The sequence below is a fragment of the Vipera ursinii genome, assembly GCF_947247035.1.
Source record: "Vipera ursinii genome assembly, chromosome: 6".
Taxonomy (NCBI): domain Eukaryota; kingdom Metazoa; phylum Chordata; class Lepidosauria; order Squamata; family Viperidae; genus Vipera; species Vipera ursinii.
The window spans coordinates 5,107,518-5,126,855 of record NC_139515.1 but is presented as its reverse complement, the minus strand read 5'-3'; the positions used below and the strand labels follow the sequence as shown (position 1 = coordinate 5,126,855).

Here is a 19,338-nt window from a genome sequence, read left to right as displayed (position 1 = left end):
AGATCATCATGGCTAGCTAGCCAAATCCTTGCCTCGACATCAGTTTAAAGTACGGACAATAGGACAGGCAACTTCGCGGCGTATGAGTTAATTTCAGTATATTTTTTTTAGATTTTTTTTGCAGGTGCACAGTGATGAATACAGGCTGATTATCCCTGCTCAAGTGTCTTGAAGGAAGCAAACAATACCATAATTGGGGTAGTACATTTCAGAAAGTGCAGCAGCTGCCCACTCATTTAATGTCTTCTTGTCAATGTGGCAGGGAAAAGATTCTACTTGGTTTATCACCTTGCAGTCCGTAGGGATCAATGCACTGGAACAGCTGACGTTCTGAACTAAGAAAATATTCCTCATTAAAACAGACAGAAGGTGCAAAAGGCAATCGCAAAGTAAGCTATTCTTCAAAACACCTGAAGGCAGAACAAGAAGCAACGGGTGGAAATTAATCAAGGAGAGAAGCAACCTGGAACTAAGGAGAAACTTCCTGACAAAGAAAAAAAAATAAGCAGTGGAAATGGCTTTTCTTCAGCAATTGTGGTATTTAAGAAGAGGTTGGGTGGTCGTTTGCCTGGAGTGGTATAGGGTCTCCTGCCTTAGCAGGGGGTTGGACTAGAAGACCTCCAAGGTCCCTTCCACCTCTGCTATTCTGTTATTCTTCTGCCAAAGCACCTGAAGACAGAAGAAGTAATGGATGTATGGGAAACTAATTAAGAGAGAGAAGCAACCTAGAACTAAGGAGAAATTTCCTGACAGCGAGAACAATCAACCAGTGGAACGGCTTGCTTCCAGAAGTTGTGCAGGTTTTTAAGAAGAGACTGGACAGCTGTTTCATCTTAAATGGGTTGAGCCCGAAAACCTGCCAGATCCCGCCCAACTCTGTTATTCTATTATTTCATTAACTGGGAAAAAGTTCTGCATGTTTAATGAAGAGAAGGGCGAGGGGTGACATGATAGCAGCGTTCCAGTATCTCAGGGGCTGCCCCAAAGAAGAGGGAGTCAAGCTATTCTCCAAAGCACCTGAAAGCAGGACAAGAAGCAACGGATGGAAACTCATCAAGGAGAGAAGCAACCTGGAACTAAGGAGAAACTTCCTGACAGTGAGGACAGTTAACCAGTGGAACAACCTGCCTCCAGTGAATGCTCCAACACTGGAAGTTTTTAAGAAGAGACTGGACAGCCATTTGTCTGAAACGGTACAGGGTTTCCTGCCTGAGCAGGGGGTTGGACTAGATGACCTCTAAGGTCCCTTCCAACTCTATTATTATTATTGATGATGATGATGGAAACATGGAGATTTTTCAGAACCTTATTATATGCAGGGTCTTCTGCTTGAGCGGAAGATTGGACCAGCAGACTTCCATGGTCCATTCCAACTCTTGTTTATGCTGCTTTTCCGAACACAGGGCCAGCACTGATATTTCCCCACTCTATTATGTTTGGCACTTGGAAGAGTTAATATTAATGCTTGCGTATAAAGATGACTCCCCCCCACCCCCGTCACTTAAGCTCTGAAACAGGCAGCATGATTTGAATAAGGTCCCATGTTGGTATAATGATGTGGAGGGCCGCGCATTGGTTTCCAATCCAGATGCACTGCAGAGGTGGCAGGGCTAGGCAGCTGGGAAATAACTTGGGCGGAGAATAATATCTATATTACAGCGTTAAATATTGCTAGGAGCAAAGCAACGGGATGCACTGTAACCAGAAAAAGGAGGGGGGAAAAAAGAGAAATCCATCTGCACAAGCTGGGATGGTTTCCGAGAGAGGTACTTCCGAATAGGAAGGGTGTCAGAATCCATTTATATCATATTCATAAATGTATGTTTAAAACATTATTCCATGGATTCTGCCATCTCCCGAAGAGAAGAGAACGGATGTGTATTGAACCGGTATTAGGCATTTCAAAGGAAAGGAGAAGCCTTTTGAACTGGGGAAACAAAAGGGAGGGCTAGCATCTGGCTTTTGTCACGGAAGACAGCAATAAACATGAAGGGTCCTAAGTTCCTTTTTCCCACGAGAGGGATGATACGAGAGAAAGGATGGGGGACTGACCAAATGGGGCTAAGGGGGATTAAACCGGGAACTCTATATAAGGGTTAGTTCGTGGAATAATATTAAGTCCTGTCTCATTTCCTACAACCAAGCATGTCATAGTAAAGATTCTTTTTGGAATAGACTTGACTCCAAGAATTTTGTCTTCCTAAGACTTGGTTTGGGGTGGGTCCTGACAAAGGGTTTGTACAATCCAACATTAATATTCCTCTGAAGCTCAGACCTTGGTGCACCCAAGACTTTTATTTAAACTGAAACTTTATATTCAGGTCATTTAATATAAATTGTGGATGGCAGCAGCTTGGAAAGGAAACAAAAACGGTGCGTTTCTTTCTATCATCTCTCTTAAATCAGATAGGATCCTCGACTTAAGGCCACAACTGAGCACAAAATTTTGGTGGTGAAGTGAGGCATTTGTTAACTGAGGGGGGGTGGGTTTGCCCCATTTTACGCCTTTTTTGCCACAGTCGTTAAGCGAATCAAATGCAGTTGTTCAGTTACTTAACCCGGTTGTGAAGCGAATCTGGTTGCCCCATTAACTCTGCTAGTCAGGGGGTGGCAAAAAGGGGATCACGTGACCCCGGGACATTGCGACCCGTCATAAATACGAGTCAGTTGCTGGGCGTTCTCAATTGGGGTGGCGTGACCCTGGGGAGGCCGCAACATGGCCGCCACGGGTGAAAAACGGTCAAAAGTCACTTTTTTCCCCGTGCTGTTCTAACTTCGGACGGACACTAAATGGACTGTTTTTAAGTCGGGACTATCTGTACACGCCTCCAAGAAGTATAATCAAAATTGCCATCTCTCTTTAAGCCGGTTACAAATTAAATGACCTATATATCTTCTCGTCTTGAGTGACAAGATGGCGGCAAGGGCAGACATTTTATGAAATATGGAGTCGGTGGGGCTCTCTGATCTTGGCTGTTGGCTTGCAGACATTTTGTTGCAGAAATAGAAAACAATGCTAGTGTGGGGGGGGGCTTGCCCCCCCCCCCGTGTTTGTGCAGTGGCTTGCCCTGCCCGTGTTGGTGGTATTCAACGGCATTTGTATCTACCCCACAGCAGTCAACCTAAATAAAAAATATATGCACAAAATACTCGTCTTTTAATTCCTTCTCAAAAAGATGTAAGCGAGGGGATAAATTCCCCGAATTTATTTCCCATGAGGAATTGCCCCCCCCTTTCAATTGCCCCCTAAAATATAGATGCTTTGAAAAGCAAAATAACCGGTCAACAAACGTTCTCTAACTTTAAACTGGTGCCTCGATCCTTCTTTAAGTTTTTAATTGCTTTGCTGATCCTGTTTCCAAGATCAATCCCCAGCTTCCTATCTCCCAGGATCAAAAAAAGTCAAATGAGCAGGCAGTTGTTTTCCAAACTGTCACATTTAATTAGCTTCTCCCTCCGACATCATTCCCAGGGCTGCGGCGGTCTCTCCCAAAGTTCGGCGTTTCTGAGCATATTTGTCAGAGCTGACAGAAGACTGACGTGTCAGAATTTAGCATTTCTCTCCCAATTTATATTTAAAAACAACAACAAAAAAAACACACATCTCTGGAGATATATCAATAAGATGATATTTCAGTTTTCAATTGGTGTAATTGCTGTTCAAAAAGCTGGTCCAAATCTCATTTTTTTAACAATAATTATTTTGGAATAATGAATTATAAATCTTTCAAAGGGAGCAGATATTAAAAGGTGGGTTTTTTGCAGAAAAAGGAATATAGCAGCCTCACATATTCTTCTAAGATTCTAGAGGACCAGCATAACAATATATTGCCTGCCTGTCTGTCTGTCTGTCTGTCTGTCTGTCTGTCTGTCTGTCTGCCTGCCTATCTATCTATCTATCTATCTATCTATCTATCTATCTATCTATCTATCTATCTATCTATCTATCTATCTATCATCTGTCTGTCTGGAGCAGTCAAACAAAAATATAACTAATCAACTAAATTAGAACATCCCTTTGAATCTGAAGGGCCTTTAAGCATTCTTCAGATTTAACAGAATAACAAGAGTTGGAAGGGAGCTTGGAGGTCTTCTAGTCCAACCCCCTGCTCAAACCCTATACCATTTCAGACAAATGGTTATCCGATCTCTTCTTAAAAACTTCCAGTGTTGGAGCACCCACAACTTCCAAAGGCAAATTGCTCCACTGATTAATTGTCCTCACTGTCAGGAAGTTTCTCCTTAGTTCCAGGTTGCTTCTCTCCTTGATGAGTTTCCATCCGTTGCTTCTTGTTCGGCCTTCAGGTGCTTTGGAGAATAGCTTGACTCCCTCTTCTTTGGGGCAGCCCCTGAGATATTGGAAAACTGCTATCATGTCACCCCTAGCCCTTCTTTTCTCTAGACTAGATATACCCAATTCCTACAACCATTCTTCATTTGTTTTTGCCTCCAACCCCCTAATCATCTTTGTCGCTCTTCTCTGCACTTTCTGGAGCCTCAACATCTTTTTTATATCGTGGTGACCACAACTGGATGCAGTATTCCAAGTGTGGCCTTACCAAGGCCTTGTAAAGCAGTATAAACACTTCACGTGATCTTGATTCTATCCCTCTGTTAATGCAGCCTAGAACTGTATTGGCTTTTTTGGCAGCTGCCGCACACGGCTGGTTTAAGAGATTGTCCACTAGGACTTCAAGATCCCTCTCGCAGTTTACTGCTGTTCAGCAGTAACTGATCTGTTTTCTGTTCGGGAACCACAAATCGGTTTTCATTCAAGTTACTGGCCGAGGTGAGGATTTTCAAGGTTAGCCAAGATCATCACCTATAGAGGCAATTGCTTTAAAAGGAGGCAATGTCTACCACGCATAAGATACGAAGAACCCAGACAAGTCATGAAGGCTAAACCTTGCCAAGCCACCTTTGAAAACCAAAATGCCTCCATTCCTCCCCAAATACAAGTAGTCCTTGACTTACAACAGAGCCCCACATTTTCCGTTGCTCAGCGTGACAGTTTTTAAGAGAGCTCTCCCCCATTTCACAATCTTCCCTGCCATGAGTTGTTCAAAAAATCGCTGCAGTTACGGGTAAGTTAGTTAACACTGTTGTGAAGTGAATCTGGCTTCTGCGTTGACTTTGCGTGTCGAAAGGGCAACGTGTGGCATCCTGCTGGGAGTGGCAATGGCGCAATGCGCCACATGGCATCCAGCTGCACACACTCAGGGCCGTTTCCGTTTCTGTTGCTCATGGCAGGAGATCACATGGCGCTTCAGGCCGCTCCCACTGCTTGCGCAGTGCTTCGGGCTACTTCTGTTGCTCGCGGCAGGAGCCCACGTGGTGCTTCGGGCCGTTTCCACCCGAAGCGCTACGTGGCCTCCTGCCGCGAGTAACAGAAGTGGCTTGAAGTGCTGCATGAGCAGAAGCGGCCCAAAGCACCATGCAGCATCCTGCCGCGAGCTGCAGCAACAGTGCAATACTCCGTATGGCGTCCGGCCGCAAGTGGCAGCAAGCGGCCGCAGAAGTCAAGCAGCGGCGCGACAGGTGCCGGGGTGTGGGAAGCCTGGCTGTCGTGGTCCTAAGGTAAGACATTCTCCGAAATTAAGACCTAGTGCAGGGCTAGGCAACCTTGGCTCTTTTATTTTTATTTTTTATTTTAATTCCATTTATATCCCGCCCTTCTCCGAAGACTCAGGGCGGCTTACAAGCTTAGCAGTATGTACTACTTTTATGACTTGTGAACTTCAACTCCCAGAATTCCTGAGCCAGCCATGCTGAGGGGAAAGGAGAGATTTCCAAGCTGAGGCATGCTGGCTCAGGAATTCTGGGAGTTGAAGTCCACGAGTCATAAAAGAGCCAGGGTTGCCTATCCCTGGCCTAGGCCTAGGCTGCTTTATGACTTGTGAACTTCAGCTCCCAGAATTCCTCAGCCAGCCATGCTGAGGGGAAAGGAGAGATTTCCAAGCTGAGCCATGCTGGCTCAGGAATTCTGGGAGTTGAAGTCCACGAGTCATAAATGAGCCAAGGTTGCCTACCCCTGACCTAGTGCCTCTTTTGGAGGCAAAAATATATTTATGTATAAGACTGGGTCTTAATTTCGGGGGGAAAGAGCTGCTCCAGCCAAAATATTACCAATGGATGAAAAGTCCGATCAAGTAAAACGGAGCAATATTTTCCCAGCGGCTGTAGGAACGAGGACGTGCCTTTTTGGTGAATAAATAACGGTTACCAGATTGTGTAAGCAACTCATCCAGCACGCTGCACGCTTCATTTGTCCTTTAACAAGACATGACACATTCATTACACGAGGCAACCCGTTTGTGTATTTTGTAGCACACTTCAAATTGTATCTGGATGATGCGGTTCAGTAGGCTGCCACCTCTTCCAACTGCATAAGGAGTCTCTGGTGTTTAATTTTATTCACGTTGCACAGAGAGGGTTCATTCTGGGATTTCATTGATAAAACAGGGTTTTGTTAAGATTTTTCTCAATGTTGAGGAAGTCCTCAACTTACGACAGTTCACTTAAGTGACCAAAATTACAACGGCACTGAAAAAAGTGACTTATGAGTGCTTTTCACACTTATGACCATCGCTGCACATCGATTTACATTCGGATGCTTGATAACTGGCTCACGTTTATGACGGTCACAGCATCCCGGGGTCACCCGATCCCCTTTTGCGACCTTCAGACAAGCAAAGTCAATGGGGAAAGCCAGATTCACTTAACAACCGGCTTACTAATTAAACAACTACAGCGATTCGCTTAACAAGTGGGCCAAGACGTAGAACAAGGCAAAAGTCACTTAACAAATTTCCCACTTAGCAACATAAATTCTGGCCGTAACTCGAGGACCACCTGTATCGACACGGCCCAGAGGAATAGCATCATCAGATGAACAGAAAGTCGGCAGGGAATTTAAAAAAAAGTTCGTCTCCAGCTTGCGTGCAATTTATTGTGACACTAAGCAACTCACTAGGGCAATTGGAGTGTGATTGGGGTCACAACGGTGTCGTTTTCATTAGCTTTGCTTTATCAATATGATTGCCGCCGTACCCATACTGGGAAGTTTGCTTAGTGCTAACACACAACACAACATTTACCTCAAATTGATCTGACAGCAATGCAGAAGGAGTTGACAGACACACACACACACACACACACACACACACACACACAATAGCATCCCACAACCAGAGGCAAGAAGTAGAGTGGACACTTAGGAGAGGACATTACAGGAAGCCCTTCTTACAACCACAAATACTAATAAAGCTGGAAGGGACCTTGGGGGTCATCTAGTCCAACCCCCTGCTCAGGCAGGAAACCAGCTGAGCCCAAAATTTACACTGCTAAGCGAGACATTTGTTAAGTGAGTTTTGCCCCACTTTACGACCCTTCTTGCCCAAGTTGTTAAGTGAATCACTGCAGTTGTTAAGTTAGTGACATGGTTGTTAAGTGAATCTGGCTCCCCCATTGACTTTGCTAGTCAGGAGGTCGCAAAAAGGGATCACGTGACCCTGGGAACACTGCGACCGCCATAAATTTGAACCAGTTGCCACGTGTCTGGATTTTGGTCACGTGACCCTGGGGATGCTGCAATGGTCGTAAGTGTGAAAAACGGTCATACGTCACTTTTTCCAGTGCGGTGGTAATTTTGAACGGTCGCTAAACCAACTGTTTATGGAGATTCTCAAGTCATCCAAGTCATGGATGTGCCAAAGGTGCAAGAGGCAAGTGGACTTTTCTTTGAAGAAGCTTCTTGGATGAGAAGGGAAACCGTCTTCAAAGAAAAACAAGAAAATCCAGTTGCCTCTTTGAAAAAAAGCACCTTTGGGTAAACAAACCGTTGCAAATCAAGGACCTGTACTTCCTATTCTGAATATCTTTTTTTCCACAAGTTTCCATAAAGATTTATAACTGCTTATCTGGATAAATCTGTCAACATAGAGCCAGAATAAATAAATAAATCAAAATAAAACCAAGAAAGGAAAAAAGGTTGCTTATGATATTTTGAACGCTGAAACTGAAGTGAAGTAACAAATGCTGGCCGGGGTTAATTCCAGTGCTAGGTGGTTTCAGGAAGCGTTTAAAAAAGGTATATTCAGTCCCAACCAAGCTTTTCAATTTTTAAGACCCTGTAGGACCGTATGAAGGTATTTCTCAACGTAACAGTTCGTTTAGTGACCAAAATTTTGATGCTTGGCAACTGGCTTGTATTTATGACGGCTGCAGGGTCCCAGGATCGTATGATCAGAAGAAATTGGACCGCCATTTTTCTTGAATGGTCTAGGGCCGGGGTAGGCAACCTTGGCTCTTTTATGACTCGTGGACTTCAACTCCCAGAATTCCTGAGCCAGCACGGCTCAGCTTGGAAACCTCTCTTTTTCCCCTCAGCGTGGCTGGCTGAGGAATTCTGGGAGTTGAAGTCCACGAGTCATAAAGCGGCCTAGGCCTAGGGCCGGGGTAGGCAACCTTGGCTCTTTTATGACTTGTGGACTTCAACTCCCAGAATTCCTGAGCCAGCATGGCTCAGCTTGGAAACCTCTCCATTTCTCCTCAGCGTGGCTGGCTGAGGAATTCTGGGAGTTGAAGTCCACAAGTCATAAAGCGGCCTAGGCCTAGGGCCGGGGTATGCAACCTTGGCTCTTTTATGATTTGTGGACTTCAACTCCCAGAATTCCTGAGCCAGCACGGCTCAGCTTGGAAACCTCTCTTTTTCCCCTCAGCGTGGCTGGCTGAGGAATTCTGGGAGTTGAAGTCCACGAGTCATAAAGCGGCCTAGGCCTAGGGCCGGGGTAGGCAACCTTGGCTCTTTTATGACTTGTGGACTTCAACTCCCAGAATTCCTGAGCCAGCATGGCTCAGCTTGGAAACCTCTCCATTTCTCCTCAGTGTGGCTGGCTGAGGAATTCTGGGAGTTGAAGTCCACAAGTCATAAAGCGGCCTAGGCCAGGGGTAGGCAACCTTGGCTCTTTTATGACTTCTGGACTTCAACTCCCAGAATTCCTGAGCCAGCATGGCTCAGCTTGGAAACCTCTCTCTATTCCCTCAGCGTGGCTGGCTGAGGAATTCTGGGAGTTGAAGTCCACGAGTCATAAAAGAGCCACAGTTCCCTATGCTGGCTCAAGAATTCTGGGATTTGAAGTCCACGAGTCATAAAAGAGCCGAGGTTGGGGACCCCCGGTCTAGGGTCTCTTGCTTGAGGAAGGGATTAGACTAGAAGACCTCCAAGGTCCCTTCCAACGCTATTATTGTGTTATTGTTATCTTTTGCAACCTTTTGACAAGCAAAGTCAATGGGGAAGCCAGATTCACTTAAACCGTGTTACTGACTTCAAGAACTGCAGCGATCCACTTAACAACTGTGGCAAGGAAGGTCATAATACGGGCAAACACTCACTTAACTGTCTTGCTTAGCAACGGAAATCTGGAGCTCCATGGGAGTCGTTAAGTCAAGCACTACCTCTATTTAGCCTTGATTTTGTTCCTTTTTGTAATTCCGATTTTCCCTGAATTGTATTCCATCTTTCAAATTTTCCCATCCCCTGTTTTTCTTCCGGCTCTGCTTTTGAATTGAAAAAAGGCACGATTTATTTTGCAGGTCTCCTGTTCAAGTGTCATCAGGAAAGATCTTGAAGGAAATTGCACATCTCCCTGTTTTAAACATTCCATTATTGTAAAAGTTATTTCCAGCGTGAGCTATCTTTAAACACAATTATAATAGCTGCAATCAACTGCGCCGAAATAGAAAAGAGATGTTTGTCAAAAGGACAATGATTTATGTATTAATCACCCTTGATGATGATATAGGGTGGGGTTTTTTTTGTTTTTTTTTTGGGGGGGGGCTTGAATTATTTCAACTGTTCAGAAGGTGAACACGAGGTTCCCAGATGACAGAATAAAGTTTTATTCCCACAGGAATGAAATATCAGCACAATGGACCGCTCTTTCTTTGTTTAAAAAAGAAACAGCAGTTTGTCGGTGCAGTTGTGTAAAAGGCATAAAAGGCATTTAGTCCTTGTCTCACAACAGTCCATTTAAGTTTAAGTTTAAGTTTATTATATTTGTATACCGCCCTTCTCCCGAAGGACTCAGGGTGGTGAACAAGGCACATATAAAATACACGGTACAAAAGTTAAAAGAGAATTAAATAGAAGCCCGAGCTAAAACAATAAATAATAGTATAAAAAACCCGCAATAAAAACCCCAACACATCCCCCATCAGGCCAGGCCGGCTTGTTCATTTAGCGCCCGTCGAGGTTACAACGGCACAAAAAAAAGTGACCTATGACCTTTTTCGCACTAATGACCATTGCGGCATCCCCAGGGTCACCTGATCAAAATTCAGATGCTTAGCGACTGACTCATATTTATGACGGCTCCATTGTCCTGGGGGGGGTGGGTGGGTGGGTGTTTCACGTGTTCCCCTTTTGCGACCTTCTGACCAGCAAAGCCAATGGTGAAGCGGGCACAGCGCCGCCTGCATTTTCTGCGTCGCATGAGAAAAGCTCATCTTCCTTCCCCCATCCTGACCACTTTCCACAGGGGAACGATCGAGAGCATCCTGTCGTACGGTATCACAGTCTGGTTTGGAAGCATCCCTGCTTCGGACAGGAAGGCGGTGAGGAGAGTGGTGAGGACAGCTGAAAAGATCATTGGCAGTTCCCTCCTTTCCATCCAGGACACGGCACGCAAGCGATGCTTGAGCAGGGTCCGCAAGATTGTTGGGACACTACACACCCTCTTCACAACCTGTTTTCCTTGTTGTCTTCTGGGAGGAGGGGGCTCCGTGGTATCCGAGGCAGAAACTCCAGATTCAGTCACAGTTTCGTTCCATACAGCATTAACCTTGTGAACTCTCAAGCTTCCTCCTTCCGTTATGTACCCAAGATGGACAGTGATTAATATTTATATGTTACTTATATGTAAGGGTGTAGTATGTGTTAAAAAGGGACACGGTGGCTCAGTGGGTTAGGACGCTGAGCTTGTCGATCAGAAGGTCGGCAGTTTGGAGGGTCGAATCCCAAGTGCCGCGTAGCAGAGTGAGTGCCTGTTACTCGTCCCAGCTTCTCCCAACCTAGCAGTTCGAAAGCACGTCAAAATGCAAGTAGAAAAATAAGGACCGCTACGGTGGGAAGGTAACAGCGTTCCGTGCGCCTTTGGCATCTAGTCATGCCAGCCACATGACCACGGAGACGTCCTCGGACAAGCGCTGGCTCTTCGGCTTTGAAATGGAGATGAGCACCGGCCCCTAGAGTCGAAAACGACTAACACGCATGTGCGGGGGGAACCTTTACCTTTACCTTTTAGTATGTGTTAAATGTGTGTTATGTGTGCGCTTTGAGACGAAGCAACTAAATGTCATTTTTAATCTGTGCCGTTGTGCCCACAGGAAAAAAATGACAGTAAAGGTTATCTACTTAGATTCACTTAATAACCGTGTTACTAACAACTGCAGCGATTTTCTTAACAACCATGGCAGGGAAGGTTGTAAAATGGGACAAAACTCACTTTAACTGCTGTCTTGCTTAATGACAGAAAATTTGGACTCAGTTGTGGGTCCTAAGTCAAGGACCACCTCGGTTTTGCGTAGCTGAAGCATTCTCAGCAACTTTGATGAATCTAATCTGTCTTTTCTTTAATACTCTTCTCATTTTTACTAATTGAGAGAGCTGAATTGATTCTCCCCACCACCACCACCACCACCACAATTTAGAAGTTATCAGGAAAGCCTTTGAGCTTTTTCGTTCTCTTTGAAAAGACATGAAACAGGTGTGTTCTATTTTTGTGAACTGCACAACAGTAGCTTCAATAAGGATTGATGAGGGTACGTTGAAAGGAAGTGACTAAATTTATGCGAAAGCGTCTGGGAAAAAAAATTGGCGTTCCTTATAAGCAGCAGCCTATTATTTTTGATAACCATGACCAAATTGATATGACTTCAAGCGATCAGCTATGCTTGGGGAGAGAGGAATTAAGTTAGCTATTAGTTTACAGTAGTTTCCTACTTGTACAAAAAGGCTAAATGCCGGAGACTTAAAATTAAGAATACGGATATCTATATTAAAGTATTGCAGTTCCTTAGAACAGGGGTCCCCAATACCCAGGACGTGGCCCCACTGCCAGGCTGCAGCCAATTCGGAACCGGGCCCCGCAAGTTGCGGGGCAGTGTCCACATGTGCATGCACAGCTCGATTTGTGTGAGTGGCAGGCCGACGCGTGTGTGCAAACGTGCACAGGTCAACTTACCCAAGTCGAGCTGTGCGTGCCAGCCCGCCGCTTGCGCGGCCCGGTTTTCCCTCTCCCCACCCCCACCCCGCCGGTCCGCCAAACGGGAAAAGTTGGGGATCGCTGCCTTAGAAGAAATAGAAATAAGCTGATCAGATGGTAGATCACTAGGTCAGTGATCCAGAAAAACAGGTGCTGGCAGTGGGTCCCAGAGCTTCAAAAACATTGCCAAGGGGCTTTTAAGGATGTCCCTGCTTCTTTGCTTCCCCCTTGGGTCCATTCCCTCGAAAGAGATCAGCAAAAGGAGACCACATCGTCACACGCTTAGGGAACACATCCTCTTTGTGTTGCAGTGAGCAGCCTTTCTCTCCACACAGCTCCTGGCTGTTAGCTTTAAAGAAAATGACTCCGTGCTATCAAGAAAAATGCAATGCAGCACGGTGGTTTATTAAGGAAGGGAAGGTGGAGGAGGTGAGCCGAGTCCCATTGCCAGGGGTTTTAACGAAGCACGGAGTAGCATTTCACATTCGTGTGAAGGAATGGTTGAAAACCGATCAAAGAGAGAAGCGACCTGGAATTATAGAGAAACTTCCTGACAGTGAGGACAATCAACCAGTGGAACAGCTTGCCACCAGAAATCGTGGGTGCTCCATCACTGGAGATTTTAAAGAGACTAGACATTCACCTGTCTGAGACAGTATAGGTTCTCCTGCTTGAGCAGGGGGCTGGACTAGAAGACCTCCGAGCTCCCTTCCAGCTCTATTCTGTTCTGTTCTGTTCTATTCTATTCCTGCAGTGGTCAGAACACTTGTTGCTATTCCAGGCCTTGGGTTAGGATGGTGGCCAAGCCCATTGATTGATTGACTAATTGACTGCAATATCCTTCTCACGTTTTTGTAGGATGGTATGTCAGTCTTCCAGTTGACTGTATTTCTGTCAAGTGCCGGAGAAAACAGGAGATTCAGACAGTTCCAATGAGAATAAAGATTCATTGCAAGCTTACGTTCTCTACAAGAATCTGACCAACTAACAGTCAAGGGAAATAAGCGGGATATAAGAGAGACATTTGAGGTAGGCTGGACTTAAATCTCTTGCGGGAACACAGGGACTCCTGACTTAGGACGCATTTATTTTATTTATTTATTTATTTTAATTCCATTTATATCCCGCCCTTCTCCGAAGACTCAGGGCGGCTTACAAGCTTAGCAGTAGCCTTCATTCTATGTATATGCCTGCTTATTAGGGCTTTCACACACACCCCAAGCGGCATTATTACAAAGTCAGCTTATTGCCCCCAACAATCTGGGTCCTCATTTTACCCACCTCGGAAGGATGGAAGGCTGAGTCAACCTTGAGCCTGGTGGGACTTGAACCTGCACTAATTGCAGGCAGCTGGTGTTACTTAAGGAGGCATTAGCCCACTGCTCCACCAAGGCTCTTTGACTCTTCCCTCGGGATCAACCTGGTCATCTCCTACAATTTCCTTTTCTTTGATATTCCAAGAGTGGTTTTTTTCCAAAAGGTAACTGGACTTTCTTGGTTTTTTCCTTTGAAAACCTTTCACTTCTCATCCAAGAAGCTTCTTCTTCAATACTTGGTCGAGAAGCAAAAGGTTTTCAAAGAAAAAAACAAAAAGGTTCAGTTGCCTTTTGGGGGAAAAAAAGCATCTTTGAAACAAGCATGACCTAGATCAGAGGTCACCCACCTTTCTCGATTGGCGAACCGGAGGGAAAGGGAGGGGGAAGCATTTTACGCACGTGCCCATGTGAGCACACGCACGAGCCCACAAGCATGCACGATGCAAATGGGCGGAGCTAGCACTTGCATGATACTCGCTAGCCCTGCCCCGTTCTTGTGCGGCACAACGCCGTTTCTGCACCCTGCGATGTGGCGGCACCCGTTTTTGCACCCCGAGGCAAAGCATCAGCCCGTTTTTGCACCCCAAGGTGCGGCGGCATTCTGTTTTTGTGCCCCAAGGCACAGCAGTGGCCCCTTTTTGCACCACATGGTGCGGCGTCCTGGTTTTGCATCCCGCGGTTGCGTTGCTAGCGTGAGTGGAGGGCCCTGTCCCACAGCCTGGTGGCCAGCAGGCCAGGCCCATTACTGGGCCATAGCCCTCAGGTTGGGGACCCTGACCTAGATGATTAAAAATCTCCAGAGACATTTTCTCTGATATGTTTTTTTAAAAAAATTAAACTGTATGTAGCCCAGAGAATGAAAATTAAATTATATTCTATATTATTGCCATTTTTTTCTTCTATGCTTGAGCTTTAGTTTTTTCTTGGTTACAAAGAAGCATTCATTCATCCATTAGCTATTACAGAATGAAATTTCTTTCTACCAGAACCGACATCCAGAATTTGAAAAAATGCCATTAAATTCCGAAATGAATTATTTACCACTTTCTGACACAATGCTAAAAATTAAGATCTTAGTATCACATAAAAAACATGAAATATTATCCTTAGCCTATCAAAAAAATCTTTCCGCATGGTTGGACAGATGACAAGGTTTCCGGTGTGAATTCTTATTATACCCTCTTTTTTTTAAAAAATGGGAATTTTAATTGCTTCCACTGTAGCTCCTTGGCAGTGCTAAGGCCGTTTCTTTCTGTCAGAATCATCTGGAAACGTTATGGAAATTCAAAAGCCGTGTGTGAAAAAACCCAATCACAAATTGCAATGTTTTCTATAACATATAATCAAAATTATACTGCATTCAGCAAAAGTTTCCTGTGCATCTAATTAAAGCTTCTGCACTGCAACACCAGACTTACCAGAGTAATTTCCTGTTCGGTGTGGCCCTAACAACGATTGACTGAGGTAAAATTCACCACAAAGGCCATTTAAGGATTCAAATAAGAAATAAAGCAACGATTAAGGCTTCCTGCAATTGAAAGGCGCATAGGAAGTCCTCGACGTACGACCTCAACTGAACCCAAAATTTCTGTGGCTGAGTTTTGTCCCATTTTGCGACCTTTCTTGCCACAGTTGTTAAGTGAATCACTGCAGCTGTTAAATTAGTCACACGGTTGTTCAGTGAATCTGGCTTCCCCACTGACTTTGCTTGTCAGAAGGACACACAAGGGGATCACATGACCCCGGGACATTAAAACTGTCATAAATGTGAGTCTGTTGCCAATTGTTATTGTTAATTATCCATACTGGAGATGTAGATGGACAGATCATTTTAAAATTACTTTGAAGCTGAAGGCAAATTCTCAGAGCAACTTCGTTCTCAATGGAAGATATATTTTATAAAGTTTAGTGCTGCTATATATATATTAAAGTCACAACATCAAATACGTTGGCCAAGTCACAAGATTGTCATGTGCAAATGCTGCTTTCAGCACCATTACTGTATAGCATGTCTGCATTAATCATATGCCAGCCCTTCAGCTATATGATTAATTTGTATAAATATTAAAAAAAAATTAAAACATCAAAATAGTTACAGAATAACATGCTGCACAACCAAACCAAACATTTAGGAGCATTAAGTGACCCTACATATATAAGCTATTCATTAGTCTGACACTCACCAATCTTACAGGTAGTCCTCAATTTATAACAGTTCGTTTACAACAGCACTGGAAAAAGTGACTTAGGAACATTTTTCAAACTTACGACCACTGCAACATCTCGATGGTCACGTGATCGAACACCTGGCAACTGACTCATATTTATGATGGCTACAGCGTCTCGTGTGTGTGTGTGTGTGTGTGTGTGTGTGATGTGACCCCCTTTTGTGAGCTTCTGACAAGCAAAGTCCATGAGAAAGGCGGATTCACTTAACAACCGCGTTACTAAGTGAAAAAAACTGCGTGATTTGCTTTACAGCTCTGGCAAGAATGGTTGTAAAATGGGGAAAAAAGTAACTTGAACAACTGTCTCACTTAGAAACAGACAACGGTCACTCATGCGCTCGTGACCTCTCGTCTTGACTACTGCAACGCTCTCTAGATGGGGCTACCCTTGAAGACCACTCGGAGGCTCCAACTGGTACAGAATGCAGCCGCGAGAGTTGTGTTAGGAGTTTCCCGACACTCCCATGTCACACCTTTGCTCCGCGAGCTGCATTGGCTACCAGTTGTCTTCCGGGTGAGGTTCAAGGTGTTAGTAATGACCTACAAAGCCCTACATGGCATGGGTCTGGAATACCTTGGGGAGCACCTGCGGCTGGCGTCAACTTCCCTCCGCTCAGTACGCTCCCACAGAGAGGGCCTCCTCAGGGTGCCACCGGTCAAAGAATGCCGACTGGTGGCCCCCAGGGGGAGGGCGTTCTCTGTGGGTGCACCAGATCTTTGGAACCATCTTCCGGTCGAGCTCCGGATGACACCCGATCTCCGCTCCTTCCGGCGCGATCTTAAAACCCATCTCTTTGAACAAGCTGGCCTGGCCTGATGGGACGGGGTTGGATTTTATAAATGGATTTTAATTGTTAATCTGTATTAATTTATTATGGGCACTGTTTAATTACTTTTTAATAATTTTTAATTTTTGTATCTTGTTTTTATGTATTGCCCTGTTCACCGCCCTGAGTCCTTCGGGAGAAGGGCGGTATACAAATTAAATTAATAAATAAATTAATAAATAAAATAATTTGGGCTCCCTTGTGGTCATAGGTTTGAGGACCACAAGTATTATGTTATTTGAATGCTCTTTGCCTGCTTTTTTCAGATCACTCGTAAAATCTTGGCATAACACAACTGAGAAAGCTTTGGTACTTGCCTCCACGTACCTTTTGCCGCTGATGTTCAAAAAACAAGAAGCATGATGTGACCTTTAAATCAGCACTCAGAACTGATGTTATCCTGCAATGCTTTTTATGAGAATTCTTTTTCTTTCTTTCTTTTAACGACAAAGGAGAAACCGCATGCACACGGTTCGTGGAATGAAAAAATACCAGCCTGAAAACTAATGGAACAGCTGCATTTCTTTCTAAAGTACCCAGAAGCATTTCTTATAAATTAAGCCACACAAAAGGAACGTACCTGCCCCACGCTGCTTCCATTGTTGATTTCTTACTAACCGGAGCACAAGACGACTCGGCAACACTCGACTTGTTCAGTTTATAGCAAAACCCACACGTTGGATCCAGCATGCACCCGTTGCAATTGCTGAAATAAAGAATGAAAAGTCATGGGAATAAGCCAGGCTTTTAAAAGAGAAGAGTCGAATTAAATAAGAAGGGGGGGATGAGCTGGCTTCTCAAAGGACAACCTAGAACAGGGGTCTTCAAACTTGGCCCTTTTATGACTTGTGGACTTCAACTCCCAGAATTCCTCAGCCAGCATGCCTGGCTGAGGGGTTCTGGGAGTTGAAGTCCACAAGTCATAAAAGGGCCAAGTTTGAAGACCCCTGACCTAGAACCTTAGATTCATCAAAGGCTTGATGTAACTTGGGCAAAAGTTGTAACTCAGCCACAGGGAGCATATTTCCATAATTTATTAAAAGTAAAATAAATAAATAAATGGCACTGAAATTAAAACAGACATAGATCCAATTAAAGATAATAGTTTCTGAACTACACAGAATTAGTTGGACAATTAAGAATGCTTGCAGCGAGAGAGATCAGTTGTAGAAACTGGGAACTACTTAAAAAAATATGACGGGGCAAATTTATTTTTATTTATTTTTATTTTAATTCCATTTATATCCCGCCCTTCTCCGAAGACTCAGGGCGGCTTACAAGCTTAGCAGTAGCCTTCATTCTATGTATATGCCTGCTTATTAGGGCTTTCACACACACCCCAAGCGGCATTATTACAAAGTCAGCTTAATTGCCCCCAACGATCTGGGTCCTCATTTTACCTACCTCGGAAGGATGGAAGGCTGAGTCAACCTTGAGCCTGGTGGGACTCGAACCTGCACTAATTGCAGGCAGCTGGTGTTACTTAAGAAGGCATTAGCCCACTGCTCCACCAAGGAATATAACTATATTCCCATCACAATATACTGTAGATGGGAAATCGGTGAATGTCAACATTTAAAGGACAAAAACACGTGTGTTGTTTCTAAAGGTTATCCAATCACCTCTCTTTTTCACTGGCAATTCACATGCACGTTTTAAAAACAATATTCGGAAACCATCTGCATACATTTTTAAAAATTTTTAGCACAGCTTGCTATTTCATTGTCTGCTAAATGTCCTATAACAGGGGTCTTCAAACTTGGCCCCTTCATGACTTGTGGACTTCAACTCCCAGAATTCCTGAGCCAGAATGAGGGAACTATGGCCCCTTCATGACTTGTGGACTTCAACTCCCAGAATTCCTCAGCCAGAATGAGGGAACTATGGCCCCTTCATGACTTATGGACTTCAACTCCCAGAATTCCTCAGCCAGCATGGGGGAACTATGGCCCCTTCATGACTTGTGGACTTCAACTCCCAGAATTCTTCAGCCGGCATGGGGGAACTATGGCCCCTTCATGACTTATGGACTTCAACTCCCAGAATTCTTCAGCCGGCATGGGGGAACTATGGCCCCTTCATGACTTATGGACTTCAACTCCCAGAATTCCTCAGCCAGCATGGGGGAACTATGGCCCCTTCATGACTTGTGGACTTCAACTCCCAGAATTCCTGAGCCAGAATGAGGGAACTATGGCCCCTTCATGACTTGTGGACTTCAACTCCCAGAATTCCTCAGCCAGCATGGGGGAAACTATGTGGCCCCTTCATGACTTATGGACTTCAGTGTTTTTTGTAGCTTTGCTGGAGTTATTGCAGGAAGCTGCAATTTCTTGATGTATTTTGCAAAGTTTTTGGACACAGTTGCCAGTGCCCCGATGACAATGGGTATCCCTGTTACTCGTTTCATCCATAATTGCGCAGTTTCGATGGCCAGGTCGCAGTATTTCATATTTTTTTTCCCAGTTCTTTTTCTTTGACTCTGCCATCTCCTGGTACAGCGATATGAATCAGCTGTACGCTTCGGTTCTCTATGACTGCGATATCTGGCGTGTTGTTTATTATTATTATTATTATTATTATTATTATTATTATTATTACTATTATTACTATTATTACTATTATTATTATTAACATTTAAAACATATTATATACATGTATAGAAGTTGGGTAAGTTATGGTGGGTGGTTATATCCTTCTTAGA

At 44.4% G+C, this 19,338-nt stretch overlaps 1 protein-coding gene across 2 annotated transcripts in view; it reads right to left on the bottom strand.

The window, feature by feature from the left end:
• Positions 1 to 19,338, bottom strand: part of SLC2A13 (solute carrier family 2 member 13) — a 96,082-nt gene that overhangs the window by 19,160 nt on the left and 57,584 nt on the right. For both annotated transcript variants that reach the window (XM_083366287.1, XM_083366288.1), the window contains exon 7: positions 17,215 to 17,340. In XM_083366287.1, coding sequence (XP_083222413.1) covers positions 17,215 to 17,340 — 126 coding nt within the window. The remainder of the gene's footprint in view (positions 1 to 17,214; positions 17,341 to 19,338) is intronic.